The sequence below is a fragment of the Penicillium crustosum genome (genome assembly GCF_028827405.1).
Source record: "Penicillium crustosum strain IBT 35664 chromosome Unknown utg000002l_segment0_segment0, whole genome shotgun sequence".
NCBI classification, from domain to species: Eukaryota; Fungi; Ascomycota; class Eurotiomycetes; order Eurotiales; family Aspergillaceae; genus Penicillium; species Penicillium crustosum.
The window spans coordinates 456,764-480,082 of record NW_026623123.1 but is presented as its reverse complement, the minus strand read 5'-3'; the positions used below and the strand labels follow the sequence as shown (position 1 = coordinate 480,082).

General features: G+C 47.7%; 9 protein-coding genes across 9 annotated transcripts; 4 read left to right on the top strand and 5 right to left on the bottom strand.

Annotated features, from left to right (window-relative positions):
• Positions 1-91: 91 nt before the first annotated feature.
• N7487_003682 (MFS transporter) lies at positions 92-2,107 on the bottom strand (the record flags this gene model as incomplete). The annotated part of the gene is made up of 3 exons (XM_056871429.1): positions 92-908; positions 1,004-1,877; positions 2,011-2,107. 3 exons carry the CDS (start codon positions 2,105-2,107, stop codon positions 92-94), a joined length of 1,788 nt encoding a protein of 595 aa, XP_056729149.1.
• Positions 2,108-5,840: 3,733 nt separating this feature from the next.
• N7487_003681 (uncharacterized protein) lies at positions 5,841-6,077 on the top strand (the record flags this gene model as incomplete). Its single annotated transcript, XM_056871428.1, has 1 exon — positions 5,841-6,077. The coding sequence occupies one exon, from the start codon at positions 5,841-5,843 to the stop codon at positions 6,075-6,077; it is 237 nt and encodes a 78-aa protein (XP_056729148.1).
• A 4,715-nt stretch (positions 6,078-10,792) lies between these two features.
• Positions 10,793-11,485, top strand: N7487_003680 (actin-binding ADF family protein; the record flags this gene model as incomplete). Its single annotated transcript, XM_056871427.1, has 5 exons — positions 10,793-10,798; positions 10,859-10,869; positions 10,938-11,189; positions 11,244-11,292; positions 11,351-11,485. The coding sequence occupies 5 exons, from the start codon at positions 10,793-10,795 to the stop codon at positions 11,483-11,485; spliced, it is 453 nt and encodes a 150-aa protein (XP_056729147.1).
• A 131-nt stretch (positions 11,486-11,616) lies between these two features.
• N7487_003679 (uncharacterized protein) lies at positions 11,617-11,879 on the bottom strand (the record flags this gene model as incomplete). Its single annotated transcript, XM_056871426.1, has 2 exons — positions 11,617-11,706; positions 11,760-11,879. The coding sequence occupies 2 exons, from the start codon at positions 11,877-11,879 to the stop codon at positions 11,617-11,619; spliced, it is 210 nt and encodes a 69-aa protein (XP_056729146.1).
• Positions 11,880-13,197: 1,318 nt separating this feature from the next.
• Positions 13,198-14,943, top strand: N7487_003678 (GTP-binding protein Obg; the record flags this gene model as incomplete). The annotated part of the gene is made up of 1 exon (XM_056871425.1): positions 13,198-14,943. One exon carries the CDS (start codon positions 13,198-13,200, stop codon positions 14,941-14,943), a length of 1,746 nt encoding a protein of 581 aa, XP_056729145.1.
• A 385-nt stretch (positions 14,944-15,328) lies between these two features.
• N7487_003677 (putative JmjC domain protein) lies at positions 15,329-16,942 on the top strand (the record flags this gene model as incomplete). The annotated part of the gene is made up of 1 exon (XM_056871424.1): positions 15,329-16,942. The coding sequence occupies one exon, from the start codon at positions 15,329-15,331 to the stop codon at positions 16,940-16,942; it is 1,614 nt and encodes a 537-aa protein (XP_056729144.1).
• Positions 16,943-17,116: 174 nt separating this feature from the next.
• On the bottom strand, positions 17,117-18,678 carry N7487_003676 (uncharacterized protein; the record flags this gene model as incomplete). Its single annotated transcript, XM_056871423.1, has 2 exons — positions 17,117-17,838; positions 17,901-18,678. 2 exons carry the CDS (start codon positions 18,676-18,678, stop codon positions 17,117-17,119), a joined length of 1,500 nt encoding a protein of 499 aa, XP_056729143.1.
• A 421-nt stretch (positions 18,679-19,099) lies between these two features.
• N7487_003675 (cell division control 45 family protein) lies at positions 19,100-21,699 on the bottom strand (the record flags this gene model as incomplete). Its single annotated transcript, XM_056871422.1, has 2 exons — positions 19,100-20,896; positions 20,947-21,699. 2 exons carry the CDS (start codon positions 21,697-21,699, stop codon positions 19,100-19,102), a joined length of 2,550 nt encoding a protein of 849 aa, XP_056729142.1.
• A 409-nt stretch (positions 21,700-22,108) lies between these two features.
• N7487_003674 (uncharacterized protein) lies at positions 22,109-23,134 on the bottom strand (the record flags this gene model as incomplete). Its single annotated transcript, XM_056871421.1, has 3 exons — positions 22,109-22,427; positions 22,487-22,659; positions 22,712-23,134. The coding sequence occupies 3 exons, from the start codon at positions 23,132-23,134 to the stop codon at positions 22,109-22,111; spliced, it is 915 nt and encodes a 304-aa protein (XP_056729141.1).
• Between the last annotated feature and the right edge of the window lie 185 nt (positions 23,135-23,319).

The following is a 23,319-nucleotide window of genomic DNA, read 5'->3' as shown; positions in this document are numbered from 1 at the left end:
GCCTTAGCGCTGAAATGAAGATGCCTTTCCAGAAGGATGGAGAGAAAATAAAAGGTGATGCTGCAAAAAGAAAAAGGCAAGCTTCACAGTTTTAGACATTGGTATCGTGGGTGACATCGCTTTGGGTCTTGGGGAAGTCGTCGACGGTGTTCAAGTTGAGTTGCGAAACATCAAAGTCATGGTCGACACTGGAGCGCAAGGAAAGCAACCGCTGCTCTTCCTCTGGCAACTCGTCAGAGTCCTGATCCTGGTTGCCAAAGTCCGATAGGGCTTCACGCTTCATCTCAGACTCGCTGACCTCAGGTTGACGAATTTTGAAGCGCTCAGGCTCCGGGGATTCCTCCATCCAGAAACTTTGGACAGCGCCGATTAGGCAGACAAGACCGCAGGCCCACCAAGCCAGCACGGAGTATCCACTATTGAGACCCTTGGAGTGGAGAAGACCAGTGATGGTCGGACCAAAGGCACGGCTGAGACTGGCAGTAGAAGCGGCAACGCCGTTGATAGAACCCAGCACTTTGGAAGACGGGGCGGCATTGGCCAAAAGGATGGCGGTGGCCGGGAAAGCGATGACATGGAATGTGATCTTGCTGATCAAGGACACATAGACAGCGAGTGTTTGGAGCTTGGCCGGAAGAAGGACAAGGTAGGGTACAGCCAAGTAGAGAGGGGGCCATACAAGCAAAACAAAGCGGAAGGTGCGCAGAGTACCAAAGTGCTTGACGACAAATGGGAACAGCCACAGTTGGGCGATCATGGAGTACACGCCTTGCACAGCGAGCATAAACCCGATGGTCTTCGTGGCCATTCCCAGGCCGCCGGTGAATTTGAGGGGTAGCACTACATCATCATCGGATCTCGGTGTGCTCAGTAAAACTGGCATCAGCTGATCAAAGGAGACACTGTGGCTGAAAGAGGGCAATGCATGTCAGTAAATTGTTTAAATTGTATTCGGGTAGAAGGGTGTGGCGTTGAACAGCGGGGAAAGGGAGAGCCAACTCACTATGCAAGAATGCCGTAAGCCACAATAGCGAGGATGACTTGTCGGGTAAAGGCCTTGGGCGCGGGGCTCTTCTGCCCCTCCAAGTCGCAATCAGCCGAGGCGCCGTCATCAACGGGACGCAGGCAAGGCGATGATTCGGCAGTTTCGTATCCAGGCGGTGCATCAAAGTACTTTTCCTTGACGTCCACGTCGGAATGATCGGGAAGCTGTACGCGCGAGCCCCAGCACAGGTTGACCAACCAGTGGCCGAGTTCAAGACCGGGATCACGACGGTGCTTCTTCTCCGGGTGCGTCTCCTCCAAAAACAGGAAACCGACCACGATGCCGCAAACCAGCACGGTGATGCAGACGAGGTTGGGCAGCAGGAACGGGAATTTATCCCACAGCGTGCTGCGCGCGAAGAGGGCCGGGTAGTTGTCGCAGGGCTGGGCCAAAGCGCCGCCCATAGCCGGTCCAATGATCGATCCCAGACACCACACGAAAGGCATGATCGAATAAGCTCGTGGCTGATGCTCTTTCTTCGTGACGATCTCCGCAACTGTCGTCTGAAGGACCCCGATATTGCCGTTCAACATGCCGCCCAGCGCGCGCGCAATCATCGCCGTGGCCAGGTTGGGCGCAAATCCGAATACCACCATGCTGATGGCCGTGCCCACGAGGCCCATGATGAGAACTGGCTTACGACCAATCCGATCACTCATGCGGCCCCAAAACATGCCCGCCGAAAATTCAGCGAAGGTGAATGAGGAGGTGATCATGCCGGCGTATAGGGCGATTTGGCGGTCGTTATCCGTCACATGGAATGATTCGACCATATGATACACGTATGGGAAAATTGACATGAAAGCAATCGGTTCACAGATTCGGACGAGTGCTGCATCGCATTCGTCAGCAATTAAGATCACTCATCGGTTGTATAGAGGTGGTTTGCGGCGCCTTTTGCGGTAACCATATCTTTGCTTGGGGGTTTCTTTCATAGTTCGTAGAACAAAAGTACCAGAACTTACCTAACACGAATAGTTGCCGAATTGGGAATGTCGAGAAGTCATCACCAGAGCCATTGCGGGAGCGTCGACCCTGTAAACAGGCCGGTCGTTGAAACATTATGAAGGTGAGAGAGAAAGGTCGAAGGTCGAAAAAGGGCTGAAAGCAGACAAAAAGGGGATTTTAGAGAGAGGCTTCAAGACACCCCGCTTCCCTTTTAGATTGTATAGCTCAGGGAAAAAAAAAGAAAAAAGAATAAGAGCAGGAACAAAGTACCAGATAAAAGGTGCTTTTGTTTCCTTAATTTCCCCAGAGTCCTGTGTAAAAGGGAGAGAATGTAATAGTGTAATTGGAGCAAGGAGCAGCGTCTTTTGGTTTTAGGGCTTCAGCATTGCTCCCCCTGCGGTTGGAAATGTCTATCAAGATCCGATAAGGTAGGGTGGAAGATTGCGTATGAGACACCTGCAAGGGAGTCCGGAGAGTTTATTGAAGAGGATCGGAGGTTCTGAAGATGGAAAGGATGTATAAAACCCAAGAGTGAAGATGGTAGTAGATAGAAGAAAGTCCAAGGAAAAGAAGAAGAAAAAACCATGGGAAAGGGGAAGCTATTATAATAAGAAGTTTGACAGTGGATAGGTCTATAGAAATGATCAGGCGCCAAAGAACTAAAACGTCAACCGTTCAGCATCACAACTAAACATTTCGGTTACAGCTGTACAGGATGCAGTTGGCAAACATTGGATCAGGATAAAGACGAACGAAGTGGGTCAGATTTTCTTTATTATTGTAATTGTAATTATATTATAATATATTATTATTATTTTAATTTTAATTTTATATATTTTACCTCTTTTTTTTCCAATTAATAAAAATAAAACCCTTTATTCTATGTGGATCTGAGGTAGAAACCTGACATTTCCGTTAAGAAGAGTAGGGGGAAGCGGAAGAATCCCCCCGGAGGCAAGGAAAGGGGGTGGAACCAATGGGAAGAACTCGGTACATCGTCATCCTTTTTGGATATATTTGAATGTGTATTTAACTTATTTGACTTATTCGACGTATTTTATTTGGATTTATTTGAATTTACCTTTTTAACTCGGGGAACATATTGTCCCGGAATTCTAAGAGGGAAATCAGAAATAGGAAATAGGAAATAGCAAATATTATAGGAAGAAAAAAAAAAGAACATGTTCTAATGGGGATCAATCAGATCGGATTTTGAATTGTAACACTAGCACAGAAATATAATAAATACCTAATTAAAAAAGAAAGTTTAAGTACCATCTTTGATTCGACAGATCCATCCCCCAGATCCAACAAGAAAAAAGAATTTTTTTAAAAAAAAAGAGACTGATACCAAAATGATTTCCTCGAGACCCACGGTCCTAAGCACCGGGCCCCCGGGGAACGGCATTAGGCCTATCCTTAGTCTCCTAGGAGGAGGCGCTAAATGATACTTCACCCGTATGGCGTAAGGTAAGGAAGATCGATTTTTTTGTTCCCAGAGTTGTGGTTTTAGTGCAAATTAGTGAGATGATAGATCTCGCCTTATAACTCCGCGGTATCTTTGCGCCTCCCCGAGACCTATATACTATAGTATGAACCTACTCCGTACTTTGTGTATGGAGACCAAAAAAAAGGGTCAGATTGAAGAGGGAATTAAAATTGTTTTAATTTTAATTTTAATTTTTTCCCCTTCTCCTTTTCCGTATCTACAACTGTGTACTTCGTACTCTGTAACCAAGACCAAACATCATATCGTCATACTCTCCACTTATCGAAAAGGGAAACTTAACAGGTTATCCACTCTTCCCAGATGGCCGGGATGATCAGGAGAATCCGTACTTTTCTAATAAGTTGGGAACCAGCTGATTGGGTCGAAATATAGGTGAACCATGTTTAGGATATACAACTGGAACAAGATGCGGTGTACGATGTACCGTCTCAAAGGGAAACCCTGGGTAATATTGAGCGCCATCCCGTCTATTGTCTCATTGTTGAATGTCACAAAAACCGTTTTCAAGTCCCCCAGAACTCAAAATTCAAAATGTTTCTCTCTAATCCCACCATCCCGGTACGGAGTACGGAGTACAGATGGAGCCGATGGAGTTGAACCGGTATAGAAAAAGAAGCTATTGAAACTGTCGGGGATCCGATGACCATCCAGTCAAGGTAGAATACACACCGTACTAGTAAAATATACTCTCTAGGCACTACTTTGTATGATGTGGATTTTCTTTTTTGATTTTTGAGACCTTCGAGAAGACTTCGGAGAATCAGCTGAGCTTGTCAAAAATTCACCGACACTCCCGAGCCCCATCTATTGGCCGTTAGGCGTCGATCGGCGACAGGGGAAAACAATGCCGCCCCTTTCCCCCCTTATAACTGTCCTAGAAGACACCAGCCATTGTGGCGAAGTTAAGTGGATAACTGAACCGCAATTCCGCTCAAACTACTCCGTACTTACATTCTTGCTCTCTGTATTCTATACTCCATATGTACTTTTTTTTGACTTTTCAAGGCAAGTGGAATCTACCCAAAAGTCGGTAAAGTGCCGACCCAACAAGAAGGGACTGCATGAGACCCAAGGGGCTGGGAATAAGTGGGACCATTATTTGTATTCAACACAATGTTTACTCCGTACATATGTACTCTGTATGTACCTTATATATACGGAGTACTCCGTAGGAGAAAAAAAAAGTGATGCGCTAGGCTTATTCTCCTGTACGACAGAAAAGTTGTCTGGGGCCACGCGAGGGAGTGGGTAAAAAGCCGGTGAGAAGTCATAAGAGAAAAAAGAAAAAACAAAAACAAAAACAAACAAAAAAACAAACCATAAAGAAAACCATAAAGAAAACGTCATACTAAAGTATGGGTTAGCGGCTTGAGCCTCTCAGGGGTGCACCTGGTAACTAGGATATGCCAAAGGAGGAAAGTCAAGGAACGGTGTGAGCAAGACATTGTAAACCCGACTGGGGCTCCTGCAACCTGTAAAATTCCCCTTGACTTTTTGTTTTTACAACCAGTCATACAAGATGCCAGATCATGATGTTGCTTTCGGTGCTTGGACAGTAAATATATAAATGTTACTTGTTTAGAGAGCAGACCGTGCCCAGCTGACAATGTGCAAATACAAGCTGCTAGGGTCTGACAGAGTGTTTGACAAATCCTTCTATGCATGAAATACCTAAATACGTCGATCGCAATGCATGCATTCCTATCGAGGGAGACCATTGGTTACAAGGGAGGTGGGAGCGCTTGAACAATGACAATGGTTGAGATGTCCGATACGCGAGTCGCAACCCAACAGTGAAAGAGCCCGACGTGTTTTGACGCGGATGTAGCGGTGACTGTTGTTCAGGAAACAAAGCCCGTCATCTCTCCATGCCATGCATCACGCGACTGCGCACTGCCGTAGCTCGGTCAGCGACAGTCGTGTCTACCTTGATATCCATTCGGACTGTTCGGAAGAAGGATTGCGACCCAACGGCCGGAAATTATAGGTTACTTTTCTCTTTGTTTCATACATATTGCGATTCAAATCGGGGCGGAGATCATGTGAGGGAGCTTCCATTTTTCTACCCTGCAGCCAACCGAATCATCCATGTATGGTGGGGTAGAGAGAACCCTTGCCCAGTTATTCTTCCGATTCTCGCCAATTTAGAAAGAGAGGAGGGGAAATATACAGCAGGAGTGTGACCCTGTCTGCATCAACAACCACCGTGGTCTGATAATAACCGGTGTCAAGCGGTGTGTCTCTTGGCTGCATTCATGTTCATTATCTGCTGCAGAAGATCCTTTGACGTCTCGCCTCAAATTCTCCCTCGGGTACTCGTCCCTGGCATCCCATGTCATGAGTGACTCGGTACATGGGTATTGTTCTCACAGCCCCGTCATTTGCGTCTGCACCGCCGGTAAGCTGTCCGACTATGATCGTCGAGGATTTTCGATAGCCATTGCGGTTTGGACCGCCATTGCGCATGTGGCCCATATCGATATCCAGACCTCCGCGGTTATTATTGCCCAAAATCAAAGAGCGTCGAAAAAGACGGTGAAGCGCGTCACAAGTCAACAAACGCCGTACAGTTGAAAGTCATGCTTCATGACACCGACTTCTTCATGACGATGCCCTAGATATGTTTCGCTGGATCTTCCGACCTCGGGAGATCTCACCGCGCCCTGCTTGGTCGCAGCGTTGGGTATGATATACTTCGATCGGTTTGATTCGTGCTTAATTTCACGTGCGATCATATACCAACTTCTACCACATTCCTTATAATGCCCTTGATATTTCCTTCATTCCAATGTGAGCAAGATATTGCATCACGTCGGAATAATACGCCTCAACACTTCCCGATCGAGACCAATAGCAAGGGGGCAGGTTCAGTTTCCATAGCACACTGTCTCTGCCTTGTCTATCGCATAGCCACGACGCCCAGATCCTACACTCCCGCTTTCAAGACCGCCACACCGATGATCAAAGGGGCTTGTCGGCCCCCAGATCCGACTACCATGAACCTGGCTAACCTAGCAAGATACGATACCCTAAGGATACGGATACAGCCGCGTTTTTGAATAATAGACCAGTCGATTGTTATTAATTTTTTTTTACAGATAACGCTAACCCATCCCAGTCCAGACACAAGGGTCCATGATCCACACAGAACCGCAGCCGCACCATATTGTCGGGTTCTGACAGTCGCAAGGTCCCGAATCGCTGAAGCGTGGCGCTGATTGCTGAGGGGCAATCAGAGGACGAAAATGATTCCAAGTCAAGCGGAAAATGCTTCCTGGCATATCGGAAAGCTTTCTTTTGGACCTGTCTAAATTCTAAATTGGGCAAAGACCTCGGGCAAAATTGCCCCAGAGGCTGGGGTGCTTAAACTTTTTTGGTGCGGCCTTCCTTTGTGCCGTGATGGCTGACGGGAAGAAAATTCAGTTGTGTGATGTATCAACTTTCGGGGTGACTCCAGTGGGCCGAATTCCGTCACTCAAAAAATCTAGATCTTCGATGACATGTAAATCAATTGGAATAAGGAAAAAGGGGCATACACATTACATTGGGGCGAAAACAAGGGTTCAAGCGAACTTGCCCCTCTCGATGGTTGTACAAAAATTGTACATACATCAATGTAGGTGATGTACATTGTAGATCGCTCTGATTCTACTGTTTTCAGGCCCATTGCAATCGCGATCCCGCTTGAGTCGGATAAATGCAGGTTTCTTTCCCTATTTTTAATCAGAATCAGACTTCATTTCTTGTTATCTCAAAAAAAAAACGCCACCGGTCGTGCCGTCCTTACGATGTGCACAAAGTACTCCGTAGGGGGTGTGGATATGCTTTGGATGGGAAACTCGTACCTTCATTGCAGCTCCCCCGATCGATCGAGACAGCAAAGTTTTGAGGTTAATTTCTATGCCGAGCGTCAATACAATTCATTCCTCCCATTGCATTGCTTCTGATCTGGAATCTTGCGCTAAGTGTGCTCGCGACCGGTTACATGATGAATTTGCCTGTCTCTTTTTGGAGATCGGTAATGGACATCATACTACGGAGTATCCATCTCAGACTTTTGCTACCCTTGATTCTAGACACTGGTGAGACCTTACTTAGCAGTGCTGGAGAGTGCATACAAATAACATACGACGGACTACATTGTACATCCATGGATAGCTGAATGTTCAATCTTATTGTTTGGACTGATCATCATTCGACATCATGAAAGCGCCACATTTACAATTACCGATCTAGATTCTATAGCTTTGTATTAGATCCCGGAAGGTTGGGGAAGATTAAAATTCTAAAGGTTGTTTTTGAGACTACTTGGAGCTTGCATAGAGTAAGTGACAGGTGTACTTTTGTAAAATCGGCAAAGCGTACCCGAAGCAAAGTACTCATGCATAATGCATACGATGTACAAATTTTGACAGTCAACATTCGGACCCAGCTGGCTCTAGAGGCTAGCCGCCTTGCGTGTCTCTTTTACTCCATAGTTGTGTGTCCCGAGAAAAGCTGAAATCTGGCGCTGGTCCGGCAGCTGAACGGGAAGTCCGCGGACCAATAAAGTCTCTAAGTTGCCCTTTTTCTCGGGGTCCCCGCTGGACAAACCATGGAATTACAAGTCCAGTTCCACGGTACTAAGTTAAGGATATATGGAGTACATTAGTGTCTCCCGAGATTTCTCCCAAGAGGGGCTAAGGTAAAGAATGTGTGGTATTATACGGAATACCCATTTTACAGTTTGATCTCTTTTATCTTTTCTATTTCTGTGACCAACAGGAACGATCGCCCTTATCCCCACCTGTGGCAAGCGGAAGGTAGGGATCCGGTGCCGCGGTGACGGGTACAATACAAAAGTTCCGCGAGTGGACACGAATCACATCTCGTCTTTCGCAAGGATTTTTACACTATCGATTCTACTTGTGATCATGTGAACATTCTTGTTCCTTTGAATCCTTTATTCCGTTTTTCTTTGTTTCAAATGGGGCTTTTTTTAGTTTTCTTTTTAATTAATTTATTTTGCCCCCCGCAAGGTACCGGGCAGCCGAGTTCCGCGGACTTTTGGTCTCTCAGATGGATACGTACAATTGCTACGTACTTTGTCACCTTACTTCATGTACTACGTACCTAGTTAGTTACTCTGAACTCTCTGATGTGATCCAGATTGATTCCCCTGCAGCGGTCTAGACGCCGAAGAATGCTGGTTTCATAGTAGTCACGTGTAGTATTACCTCTTGTAGACGGTGGATTCTGCGGTGGTATGAACCTAATTAAAAGCTGAAGCTCAGTGATATCATTCGGAAATGTCAAGGTTGTTTGCCTGATGATTCGTCGATTATCCAACACTTGTTATGTCCTGCAACATATCTTGTATTTGGAAATTGCACCCAGATGAACCTCGCACCTTCAGCACATTGATAACCCTCGAAGCCAACCAATAACTAAACAGTATCTTCTCGTCTTTAACTGCACTTTACTTGAATCAATACTTCTATTCAAATAAAACTAAGTGTCAAAAGTGTTTGTTGCACCTCGATTTTAAGCGACAACTCCTGTTTGATAGACTCCATACCATTATTTCGCAAGTAGCCAAAAAAAAAAAAATTAGTCGGCTGCTTTGTACGGCCCTCGTTGTTGACGACAAGCTGAAACTTTGATGCTTTGAATGTTCAGTTGCTTCAATAAGACGATACTACTCGTACTCCGGACAGATATTATACAAATAATCGCCCCACACAAACCGCAGAATGATATCCAGAGAGCGTTGAGCCTGTAAAGCAATTTCTCCATACGTAGTATATAACCCTTGATATTTGACCCGTACATATTATTAATTAATATGTAAAGTGCCTACTAAAAGTCAATTCCATAGATCATCCAATACGATATCAAGCCTTAGTCCCAACAACCAGACCCTATGCATGAACACCTACATCCGGAAAGTTTACTGAACTGCGGACGAACTCTAAAGTTTCGCCACTGATCGTCATCTCCAGATAGAGTCCAGGTACGAAGTACTCCATATAAAACCTGCATAACTTTCGAGTACTAAACCTCCCAGCAAAAGTACAACACACTTCACCTGTCTAGTACTTTTGCTTGCCGCCCGAAGCCAAGATGTGATCGCCTTCCTAGCATGTACATCCTAGATGTGACAGCGGATCACAGATTCCTGCCTGTGATGGATTGGACATGAGAGCTAGGGCCAACGGACCAATCAACCCCCATAATACCATCCTGGATGATACATCCACTACACGCCTTGCTCCGTATATGCCATTAGTTAATACCGCGAAGATGTAATCTTATCCAGTTGCGCTGGACTGGCTTCAATTCCAAATCTCAAATTCCAAATCATCCGCCAGGTAAGCTCGGATACCTCTCACTGCCGTGGTCTCAAACTGTGTCGTATTTACTTCCTACTTTCGAGTATTACTGTTGTTTACTGGGATTGCGCATAAGGATATGCAAGTCCATGTATCTCGCGTTCTTATGACGAAATTAAATCCAAATAGATAAATGTAATCGTGATCGTAGCAGATTCTGACAGGCAGACAAATTCAAACATGACTTCTGCGGCGAAAACGAATACTTACAAATGTGACAACTGCCTTAAATCACGAAAAAAGCTAACAAAAGATGATGTCCCTGTAATCATTTCTTGGGGGTTGTAGGTCAAGAAGGATGATGATTCAGGCATATACAGAGCTTGCCGCTGGATATATGCCTGCCAAAGCTCTCCCCAAGTTGTTTTCCATCCCGATTGCCCATATTAATGCCATAAAACAACGTCTTCAATTTTGCAGGAAGTTGAAAATGTCGAAGGCGCCGAGACGGAGACCTTTGGCATAAGTAGATCTAGCGGTATTATCTGCTCAACGTTTGAAAAATTGACCATTGTGTGGATGCTCGGCCTAATTAAAAGACAAGGTTGAGAGAAAAAGAAAATGCTGAGAGCAAGTTACAAATTATTTTGCGCCATCTACTTCGCATAGCTAGCTACAATATTAGGCAGGCACCTTTCTTTGAGGGCCGACTACCCGAGCACACCACTCTATTGCTTTGATGACCAGAGTTATACAAGTTTCTCTGTAGCCTATATCAAAGGCCAGCCGTCTATATTTTACCTTGAAATATGAAGACTGGTGGGAAAATGAGTCTCGGACACGCGGCCTTATCCTTGTATACTTATGCCTTAGAGGCAGCAACTTAATACAGTGCTTTAAATTGAGCGCAATCATACCCACCAAGTCAACTTGATGACCGTCCTCAATTTATCTATCAATTCCGCCTCAGCTTGAAGCATGTCGGTTAGTGGTCCTGTCCAAGCAATCAACCTCTGATTTTCTAACTGATAGATATTTATCTAGCTTCCGTCGGGGTATGAATATGACTTCAAATCCATCAACGTTTGAAAAGATACAATTTCTAAAACACAACATGATATAGAGTCTCCATTGCAGATGACTGCATCACTGCCTTTAGGGCACTCAGGTCCCAAAAGAGCTCAAAAAAGCCCAGGTTCATCATTTACAAAATTACGGATGACTACAACACCGTTGTTGTAGAGGAGAGTTCGCCTGAGCAAGACTACGAGGTCTTTCGCGAAAAGCTGGTCTCCGCAGTTGACACTGAAGGGAACCCTGCCCCTCGTTATGCGGTTTATGATGTTGAATATGACCTTGGATTGGAGGGGAAAAGGTAAGATTATCGTCATTGGATCTCGGCTTTGGGTTAATATCTAACATGCTATAGAAGCAAAATCGTCTTCATCACTTGGGTTCCCAGAGAAACATCAACCAAGGTATGCCACCATTTGACGATCCCTTTCTTTAGGACTCTTGCCAATCTTATGATTCTAGGTTCGAATGATTTATGCTAGTACGAAAGAACAACTGCGGAAATTCCTCGATACCAAAGCATCGATTCATGCAGATGACCCCGATGAGCTTGAATGGAAGACTGTTCTGAAGGAGGCTAGTGATGGCAAAGCCTAAGTTATCATGACGATAGTTGTTTGTTTGTCGGTTGCCTAATACGAATCCCATTGATAAGACATTTCCTCTTTGGTAGCTCTAAACTCCATGTAACCACAACCGGTAAACAATAGTTCCTTCAGACTAGTGCATTACTTGCTTTCATTTGTGTTTCGGTAAAGGCTGGATTCATCGATCAACTGATCACCGGCAACTTTCGGCAATAAAAGAGACACAAAAACCTGAGATGCATTCAAAGATGATAGTAATTTGTGGCTTAGAAGTGCTCGCTTACAGTTTTCTGAGAAATACCAGGCTCCTTCAAGAATTCCTCCAAGCTCTGTTGAGGCTTGTCGAGATTGTCTTGGGTGAGGGCATTGAATATCGTGTCTAGTTTCTCTTGGTTCTGCTGCATCATGACGTAATTAAGTCTGCCTGTACAGCAGTGTAGGTCATGTTGAACGTGAATCGCTCAGTATCTGTCTTGCCGAAGCAGGTTTTGGTGGTGATCTTGAAAGTCTCGTGATCGATTTTAATATAGGCGAGATGAACACGAGGCCGGTAGACGAATGTGCTGACCGCCGAGGACGTCGATCTTGATGACTGTATTGGTGCTATTGGAGAAACTTCGCACATTGCTGTTGACCTAGATGCTGCGACCAGTCCCAGAGTAATAGTGATGCTAGTGATCCACGCATGCATATAGATGACTCCCGCGATTCTTCACCGACTTATGCTGCCCGTTTTGATATTGCCCTTTACGGCCTAGTACTATATGTACATACATGTAACATCAAAGTTCAAGAAAAGGGCGTTCAGGATTCGGCAGGTCAAAAAAGCAAACAGCAATACCGTATTAAACCAAACAAAGGCGCCACACCGTTTTTCTCTCTCCTTACTGCATGTCAGCAACTCGACAACAAATTGGTGAAAGCTAGACAAAGAGTCAAGTCGCAATCAGACCAGACTGAAATGAGCTAGTCCACTCAAGTAGAGTCCGGGTCTGTTCATTGGGCACTTCGTCACGGGATCGGGGAGTCACAGCGGCCACACACAGATGCAACACGGGTAACTGTTATGACCCTATAGATCAGATGTGGAAAACCAATGGCTCATGTATTTTAATATTGGAATGTAGGGATCCGGTGAATGAGCAAACGGTAAGATGCAGGGTTGTGCATTGCCTTGATCGGCTTGTTTGTCCTCGGTGAATCCTCCGGAATATCAAGTCAGGTTTGTGCTGCATGACACTTATATATCTCATTTATGGATACAAGAATGTTCGGCCGGGCCAGTTATGCAGCCTTGTCATGTCTTTTTGGTTGTTCTTTTTTTGATATTCCTTTTAGATGCCTTTTAACCGTCTTTGTATATGTGTGCGAGCGCGGTAAGAAGCATACTTTGTGCAAGAGAATTTTCTGTATATGAGCTTTAATGTAAAAACGGGACACAGGTTGGATTAGGAAAGACGAGAGGCAAAAATGGAGACGTTTGAGAGAGATATACTATAGGCAAATATCTTGCACTCAGTGGGGATACTATAAATGGCTTATCTCCATGTGATCTTATCAGGACCTTGAGAAATCCGCTGAAGTCATAACTCAGTCTGTCGACAATTCACTGAAGACTGGTATAACTGCGTCCTATGGAGATTCAATCCTAACCGAACTATTTCAAAAGTTGAATCAGCTGCATTTGCAGAATGAGCGAGATATAGCCACCAATCACACATCATGGCGCATCCACGAGTCTATTTTTCCCTTCCTGTACGACCATTCCTCCCAAGACGAGCCCGTTGCAACCGATTATTCCTACAAAACCTCCAAAAACCATGTATCGCGCGGAGCCGATTCCAGAGCACCAGTACTGGCCCTGAAACACCGCCTCAGCCCAGCAAAAATGCCGTACCTGACGAAGCAACACCAGATCTGTCGCATTTGGACCCTTCTCCGGAGGATTATTCAAGGTTCATTTTTCAAGATAAATGCCGGGTCAAAATACATGCTGGATCTGGTGGGCATGGCTGTGTCGCCTACCTGCGCGAGAAATACGTTGAAGAAGGACCCCCGAACGGCGGCGATGGTGGCAGTGGAGGTGGTATCTACATTCAGACCGTCGAGGGCTTGACCAGTCTGCACAAGCTAGCCCGTAGAGGCATTATCAGAGCTAGCAGGGGCCGAAATGGACAGGGTAAAAGCAAGGGTGGAAAACGAGGCGAGGACGTCCTCCTTCAGGTACCTGTCGGCACCGTGGTGCGAGAGGTGAGCCGTTATGATCCGGTCGAGGTGGAGTGGGACCGCATCAAGGCGGCGGAAGAAGCGTCATATCTTGCTAAAGAGGAAAAAGAGGTTTGGAGGGATCCAGATGATCCCGAAGTTGAAGGCGAAGAAGGATTTGAAGAAACGGAAGAGGCGGAGTTCAATCCCATCCGGCACGATCGCTGGGTGCTACACCCCGCCGCAAAGCCATCTGATTTCCTTATGGTGCAGTTCCCGAAATCATACCCGCGACGACAGAATATAGCAGCCATGGAGCCCAAGTCACCGATCTGGCTAGACCTTTCAAAACCCATGGATAAACCCATGCTTCTGGCTGCTGGTGGTATTGGCGGGTTGGGGAATCCGCACTTCTCTACGCGTGTAATGGGACGGCCAAAATTCGCAAGCCGCGGTGAAGGCGGAATGATGCTAGAGCTCGACTTCGAGCTTAAGCTTCTTGCAGATGTCGGATTGGTTGGGAAACCGAACGCCGGCAAGAGTACGCTTCTGCGCTCTTTGACCAACAGTCGGACCCGCATTGGAAACTGGGAGTTCACTACACTTTCTCCCAGTATCGGCACTGTCATCACTGACGACATGAAGGGTCGCCCTCTTGTTGAGTCGAAGGCCCGTCGCACACACTTTACTATTGCGGACATTCCGGGTCTGGTTGAAGGCGCGCATCTCGACCGAGGACTGGGTCTTGGGTTCCTTCGACACATTGACCGAGCCGGAATTCTGGCCTTTGTGGTTGATCTCAGTCTCGCCGATCCTGTACAGGAACTCCAGAAACTGTGGCACGAACTTGGAGAATACGAGCGAATGCGCGATGCGGATCCTGACTCTACCGAGGAAGACGACATCATTGAATGGAACCCATTCACTGAAAATTCGGATAGTGGTCATCGGAGACAGGCACTGGACCGAGAGCCTGCCCCGGTATTGAATACCAACCCCGACGGCTCCCTGCCTCCCCTGGCGATGACACCTCTACATTTGAAGCCTTGGTTTGTTGTAGCAACCAAGGCAGACCTGGAAAATACACAAGACCAATTCCGAGCTCTGCAGGAGTACCTGTCTGGTGTTCAGGATGGCTCGATTGAACACCCATCGGGTCATGAAAGGGCTTGGAAGGACAAAGTGTGTGTTGTTCCGGTCAGTGCCAAAAGAGGCGAAGGTGTGTCTCGAATTCCCAAATTGGTAATGGACCTTCTTGAATGAAGCATGTATATTAGAAAACTCCCTTCATCATGAACAAAGTGTACTATATAATAAACATCAATATACTTTCAATATTCCCCTGCAATTTATATAACTCTCATATATGTTTGGCATTGGTTTTACTCTAAGTAACCTAGTCCTGACATATTAGATGCTATGGGAGATAGAAAGCTGGCGTATTCTTTTTTTTTTTTTTTTTTTTTTCTTTTTTTAATTGCCAAAATGAAGGTTTATGATGTGGGATGTTTTTTTTCCCCCAACGCGGTTGGAGGAATTCACCCAAACACCATACCTTGGGGATATGTTGGGATTACTTTGTGAATAATTTATAGCGTCTCTTTCTTTCATTTCTTTCTTACCTTCGATTTCACCTTTCCCCTCAGCCATGGCTCTTTCATCGGTCCTGAGTGACGCGTTGTCCGTTATCGCAGAGCCGAGCTTTGATGACCCCATTCTCCAATGCGACACCCCTCACCTCCAAGATCTTCTCTTCAACGACACCGAGAAAGCGATTGAGCTTGCAAACTCAAAACTACACACCTTCCCATTTAAGGATGTGCACATCTGCTGGCATCGACTCTACACAGACGCGTCTATCGTCAAGGCCTGCGTCATCATCATCACGAAATGCGGTCTGATCTCCAAAGCCAGATTTGAAAACCAGCATTTAGATGTCTCACAACTCATTCATGACACAAAGAATGCAGCTGAGCCGAGGCTCTCTCCCGACGCGCCATGGCTATCAGACGTCGTGGCGATCCTTGATAACGTCTTGATCATGTCTGGAGCCCCCCTCCGCGAGAAGCTGGTCCAATCCTTGTTGTCCACGCTACAGGCAGCTACAGAATCCTCAAAATTTGAATACGATGATACCAGTGGCCCAGAATATCCTACTGCGAAGCGCAGGAAATTCTCCCCTCCTCTCTTCCCTCCAAATGCGATCCGTAACCCCCATCTAGAACATCCGATCCCGCGTTTATCAGCACCGTCATTCGATTCCATCGAAAACCACATTCAAAACATCCGCACTCCGCTAGTGATAACAGATGCAATGGAACACTGGCCAGCCATTTCAACGCGTCCATGGTCTTCGCGGAACTACTGGTGGGATCGCACATTTGGGGGTCGTAGATTGGTCCCCGTTGAGGTGGGAAGGTCGTATACCGATGAGAACTGGGGACAGAAGATTATGCCGTTCAAAGAGTTTGTGGACAAGTACATATGGCAAGGGAAACTAGCCCCGACTGGGGCGACAGAGAACCAGCCCCAGGTCACCAACCTCGATGGAGAGACAGCATACATGGCGCAACACGATCTACTCACCCAAATACCTGCCTTGCGCAACGATGTCAGTGTACCAGACTACTGCTATATCACCCCACCGGGCCCAGACCCTGGAACACCAGTGTATGAGAAGAAAAAGCGAGAGCGCGAGGCGAAGCTTCAAGCACAGGTCTCTGAAACACCGCATGGCCCCCAGTCGGAAACAGCACCAGTTGAGCATGACATAGCCGAACAAAATTCAGATGCAGGCTCGCTTATGGGCGTCCCCAACGATCCCATTATCAACACCTGGATCGGACCCGTGTGGACGATCTCCCCTCTCCACCATGACCCCCACCACAATATCCTCGCGCAGGTCGTGGGCACCAAGTACGTCCGGCTGTACTCACCACATACGCCTGACTCTCAGATCCATCCACGGGGTCAGGAATGGGTCACGTCGATTGACGAGACAGCAGAACCAGATCCTGTATCCGGGGCTCTGCCAACGACTCGCAGACAGATTGACATGTCCAACACCTCTAAGGTGGACCTGGCTGCTATCGAGACTTCCCCTGCTGAGTATGAGCAATGGGAAGAGATGTGGCCGGGGTTCATGGACGCCGATTATGTGGAGACTATTCTCAAGGAAGGCGAGTGTCTCTACATTCCTGTTGGGTGGTGGCACTATGTGCGTGGGTTGAGGGCTGGTGTCAGCGTGAACTTTTGGTGGTGAGAGAATAGTTCTGTGAAAGATTCATGATGATATGATGTCTCGGAAAGAGATAAATGCATTGCTACTTTGCAAATGATGTCGGATGATATGCCGTTATGAACCCGACAAAATCAAACTAGAGTTATTCTACATACTTGCAATACCTTGGTTATTATACACCAGAGATATAAATATCTAACTCCACCCTTCCACCAACTCACAAAGTGTCTCCTCCCCACCCACATTTCCTGGGAAGATAACAAAAGGCACACTGCGATGGCGACTAGTTTCCTCATCACACCGCCAAAGAGGCACACCAGGTGCCGCCTGACCAACGATAGTAGCACGCTTTATATTCAAGCCCTTAGTCGCAGCATCCGAAGATGTGATACCCCCTAAGAAGAAGGTTAGCACCAATAAACCCGTTAGAAACCGGGTAACAGTATAACATACCTTAGCAATAATAAACCGTGGCTGCACCTCAATCCGCTGCAAAACACCAACCAAAGCCTCAGCAACCACAGACCCAATCTTCAGCGACGACAACTCATCGTCACCAGTCACAAGCGCTCGACTCGTCATAACTAGCGTATCCATCCCAGCCCGTAGATGCGATTCCGTCTCCTGTACAACACGCAGCACAGCCCGCGTCGCTGTCTCCGGTGACGCAATAAGTTCCTCGACCTTCATTTCAATGATCGCCAACTGACCCGATGCGCCGCGCCGATCTGTCAACACTTTCAGCTGCGCTGTGGTTTTAGGAACGTACGACCCGGCAATGATAAGCCCACCTGTCTGGCGCAGCGAGGGAAGGTGAAGCTCGGCAGCGGAGATAGGTGCTTTAGAACGGATACCAAGTCTAGTTGAGACGAAGGCCGCGCCAGTGCGGTATAGGAAGTGTTTGCCATTAGATTCCGCTGGGTGTGTGTTAGCCATCCAGTTTACATAGTCAAAGGAGTAGCGCAAAACTCTGGCATACCAAGTAGCAATCCCGCCACGAAGACATGCATGTCAGACTCCGCGGCTGCATTGACGATCACCACTCCACCAGCTGGTGCAGCGAGTAGTTTCTTGCACACAGCCTGCGGCCCGCCGGTGCGGATCTCTTCGATTGTAACAGAACATAATTGATCTGCGTTGAACCGACCGGGCGCCTTTTCGAGGGCGTAATCCCGCAGATTGGAACTTCTGTATCCGAACGTTGCGTCCTTGGCGAACTGTGTCGCACCCGCCGGGACGAGGCTATCGCCCTCGGTGACATAGTGCACATCGTTGATGGTAAGTCTCCCACCCTGGAAGAAGAACGGGGCGAGAACAGTTGCATCTGCAGGTCCAAAGACTGACTGCGCGACGTCTGTTTCGAGGGGGAAGTGGCCGCGTAAGGTGCTATCCCCGCGGAGGACGATGTCAACCTTTTGGTTTGTTGTTTTGGCAACTTGGGCGATGTTTGTGCAGATCTCGTGGATGAGTGTTTCTGCTTCTTTTGGTGGGAGGGCACGGGAGTTTGTGAGGATGAAGAAGCCTGGCTTTGTGGATTGGAATTCGGCTGTTAGCGTTGGGATGTCCCAGACTGTTAGCACAGAGATGTCGTGGCAGGTTTGTGTCCCGGTTGGGTCGTCATCTAGCACCACTAGCCGGTTGATTGGGGCTGTGGTGAGGATTTGGGTGATTTGCTCTTGCGCGTCGGTGGGATACTCTGCGGGGAGGTTGGCGAGGGTTTTCTCGCGGGAGAGGACGGGGTACTCGGTCTGCGACATGGTGAGGAATCGAATTGTTTTCCCTATTCTTATGCTATTTGTTAATTGATTTGTTAATTGAGTCTGGGTTCCGAAGGTTGTATTTAAAGTAGGCGAAGTGCTAAAGATCAACAAGCGGGGGAGATGTGGGGAGCTCTCGGAGACAAGGCCGAAAATGCGTAGATTCGATGCAACTATGGACTAGATAGAATCAGACATGTTTTCCTCACAGGAACAAGAAACACCATAAACGCCATTGGAGAGATGCAAGAATGAAGGGCGTTTGAATGCTTGCAAGCGTAGAAAGCCATGCAACGGTCATTATGCATGTAGCCGATTTCAGAGTCCAGTATCCCCTCCCATATTCCTTCCCATCCCATGCATCAAAGAAAGTAAACAAATATGACAGGTCGTAGACTGCGTGATTGATTGTATTGGGTATTTAGCCCACCACACTGCGGAAACTCAATGCTTCGAGGAAGCCGCCAAGGTCATCCTTTTGGACCTCGACAACACAATGTTCGAAGCTGTCGATGCGCACACGGGCATTCGTCTCCTGGACTACCTCTTGGAAGGCAATACCAAATCGGTTGCGGAGAAGGTGCTTCTTTCCACGCGGATCTTCCTCGTCCTCGGACTCCGATTCCGATGAGGACTCTGACTCTTCCGACTCTTCGTCTTCGGCGCCAGTCTCCTCTTCTCGTTCGGCACGCTCTGCTGCTCGCTTGGACCGGCGCTCTGATCGCTCTTTCTGTTTCTTCTCCTTAAGTTCTTTCTTCTTCTTGCGTTCCTCCTGGCGTTTGGACATAGCGGCGAAGTCAACAACACCGCCACCGCCACCAGTGCCGACGACAACATAGAGATCGCGGTCTTCATCGAGGCCAGCAAGTACGAGAGGAGTTCCTGCTGCTCTCTTGCGACCGATCTTGACTGAATCACCCCGCTCTTTCTCTTGAACTCGAATAGCCTCGGCGATCCACAGGGCTAATTTCGTCAAGGCCCCAGGGTTTGTGAAGAGTTTGACGTCAGGCCCATCCTTGACCACAGCAATACGGAATGCTCGAAGGTGACGGATCTGATGCTTAGAGAGCAAAGAGGTACCGGTGCGAAGGATAGCACGGTGTAGATGCTGGGCTAGGGGCAGAGCCTCTAGCAGAATCGTGGGCGATTCGGAAGTTAATGAAAGGGCGTCGTACGCACTCCAGAACCGAGGTAGCAGACTAGCCAAGTCAGATTCGCCTGTGATTCCACTGTTCTCTGTATCATCGTGGGCTCGTGGCAGACGTTTGGAGTCCCAAGAAGCTAAAGTCTCGTGTGGCCCAACTTCCAGCATTGCACCAACGATAACACCTACGTCTGTGGCAGAGAGGCACGCCTTCCAACCCCAGCAACGCACAAATCCCCAGCCCTCACGGGCACTCGCGCTCGAAGATCCCTCTGATGGCACAAGTCCATCTAGGCCATACATAGGGGCGTACTTGAGCAGCCGTGATCGTAGTACACGCTTCAATTCCATATCCATGTGGGTGTAGTACTGGTGACACTGTGTCAGACTAATTCCCATCTTGGCCAAAAGTTTGTGCAGTCGTTTGCGGCCATTCTCAGTCCAGACATGCAGCCGCGGTGCAAGGTAAGGACTGTGGAGCATACTCTCGTATAATGACCAGTGCCGGACAAGAAGGAATCGCGGCTCGGGAGAAAGACGAATCGATGTATCGGTGGGCGATCTAGCGGTCGTTGGAATGACACCGTTGATTTCTCCTCGGATGTCACGATTTGATTCTAGAGGATCGGGCGGGTTCAAACGATGGACCTCATCGCGAAGTATTTGGCGAATGTGTTCGCCACGTTGGCCACCCCAGCCTGCTGAGCCCCCAGATTCTGATGTATTTGAAATACCCACTCCGGTCATTGTTCGACCACTGAGTTCCAGACTGGAGACACCGACAATAGCAAGCCACAGCAGGTCATTGTCATCTCGTCCAAGCTCAGATGCCAGGGAGTAGATCAGTGACGAAATAGGTTCGGAGTATGAGGTTCCAGACGAATAGTACGATTGTAGAACAGAGTCGTGTCTTCGCTTGAGATTAATTAATCGTTTCTTTAATGACCGGGCTGACGGTTGCTTTGCTTCAGCAGGGGAGGGCGAGTCAGTTGTCGGTGTTGCGGATCGCGACGAGTTCGAAGAATTGATTCCAGTCTTTTTGCGGCGAGTCGGAGTTGAGGCGATAGAGGAGCCCTGTATCACGCGTTAGTCGATTGTCTGGTCAGAGAAATACCAAAACCCACTGAATTGCTTCTCCTCCGTTGGTGGGGTGGCTCATCGCCTTCTGAATCCTCATCGTCTTCGCGACCTGACCAGGATTTGCGCTTTTTCGACCCTGTTTGCATTTCGTCTTCAGATCCGTCGTCACTCGCGTCATCGTCGTCATCGTCTACCTCTGGCATTTCCAGTAACGCGTAGTATGCCTCTCGTTCGTTGCGAAGGTCTTCCTCAATGTCTCCGTCGTCATACACGATGATTCCGCCATTCTTCGACGTGTAAGCGGAAGTGATGCACCCTTTGTCAACCCCGCGTCCTCGCTGTCGCGCATTGACGTCAATTTCAGCCATGGGCTGGCCCATCCCTGCTAGTCCACCAAAGACGTTCCCCAGGTTCCACGGCCGTCGCGCGTCAAATACCCAGATCTCCACGCCTCCCATATCTTCTACCTCGTCCTCGGGATTGCTCAATGCAAGTATCTCGCCGAGATCGACCAAACCACCTACACCGAGACAGATGACAACTCCTCCGCTGCCGCCATTGGTGGTCTGCATTGGGCGGACCAGCTCCTCCCCCGCGCGCGACAGGTCGCCATACCCTGCAACTGGTTGGATTTTATGAGGGATATAGTCGCGTTTTAACAGAGCTGTTAGAATTCGACAGGCACATAGCGCGTCTGGTTCTAATGCCACGAGAATCAAGACGGGCGGAGAAAGTGGGTGGTGAGATCGGAGGAGTTGTAGGTAAAGATGTGAGATGAGCTGCCGAGGGAGATACATGGCCAGCTTGGGATTGTCATATGCTCATGCGACAGCTCATGAAGAAAGGGAACTCGTAAGAATAAACCTAGGAATATGAGGTGGTTATTTGGTGTGAAGCCCTTGCAGCAAAGAGTCTCCCATAGCGCCGGGGAAGTGGACAAGCGCGACGCGTCGGGCACGTGCCGGGATTCCATACCTCTTCATCACCTTGACGATAATTGCTCCCCTTCTTTTAATTTACTGGAATATTTCACTAATTGCATGTCTTACTCTTTAACTCCTTGAATTAAATCTGGATATAGATCTTCCCAAAATATGGGTTGGTTCATCTTATTGCCTAACGCAAATTGGGTGCTTTACGCGAAATCCCTCCTATACTCTAAATTGAGTGTTTCCACGCGCAAATCCTTTGTTCGAATCATATTTTCTACCAACCACGCAGTCTCTTGTAAAGCAAATCAAGTTCTTTCACGTTCTCGGCTGGCAAAGGCCCTTTGGCGATATTCTTAATATGCTGGGCGAGCTCAGGCGCTGAGCTGGCTTCCAGAATCACACCATCTCCTTTCTGCATCTTCGAATGGTAATAGATCCACCGCAGGCAGGCTTCGGGTTCTGAAAGCTGGAATTTTTTAATGGTTTCCCTGAAGTCCATAATACCGGCCTGCTTATTTGGGTTGTCGTACGTGCTGGTATGCCAAATGCCCTCGCTGCTCGTCCTTCGGCCAGTCATGAAACGTGAGAAAGTGCTACATGCTGTTAGCCAGTTCGGCCATGGCCTCAAATGGTGGCGAAACTATATACAAACCTGCAAGCATGGAATGCGATTCCATGCCGGCGAAGGAGCGGAAAAAGCTTTTCGTTCTCTCGACTGGCCAAATTATACCAACTCTGGTATACAGTTGGTTTGACATAGCCCTTATTCTTGCAGACGAGCATAAATGCTTTGAGGGCGCTCTCATTGAAATTACATAGGCCGAACTATGGGATGATCAGTATCATTTATTCCTTGTAAAGTGGTTGCTTGGGTTACCTTGTCGAATCGGCCCTCTGTATATTGCTCCTGCATTGCAGCAGCCTGTTCCCCGATTGGAGTACTTCGATCTTGATGGTGGAAATAAAGCACATGGATTTGGTTCGTATGAAGACGGCCCAGGCTCTCTTGGAGTGACTTTTTTATTGCCGGGCCTGTGAGGTTTCGGTCTCCTCTGGGAGCAGAGGAACTCACGGTGACTGGGCTTATCCTGGTATCGACCTTGAAGCCCTGCTCTGGCGTTTTCACTTCTCCCAACAACATCTCGGAGCAGCCCGGGCTAGCTCTTGGCCACAAGGCTGCAGTATCAATGCGGTGGATCCGCATTTCCTTGAGTTGATCTAGGACTTTCTGGACTTCGCCAGCGGTGGTCAAAGGGGTGCCAATCGAATAACCACTGAATATTATTTCTGGTAAAGACATGATGGCTAGGGCTGAGATACGTTCAAAGTTCCCAGAGAGTTCAAGTAGGATCAAAATGAAGAGAAGATGGATGATACTAAGAGAGAAAGCTAGGTCAACAACATGAGAAGGTGCCTGGCTATGTATAAGTCAGAGACGACTTCGTGTATGAGTAGTAGGTAACAAGGAATGAAGCTGTGCAGTGT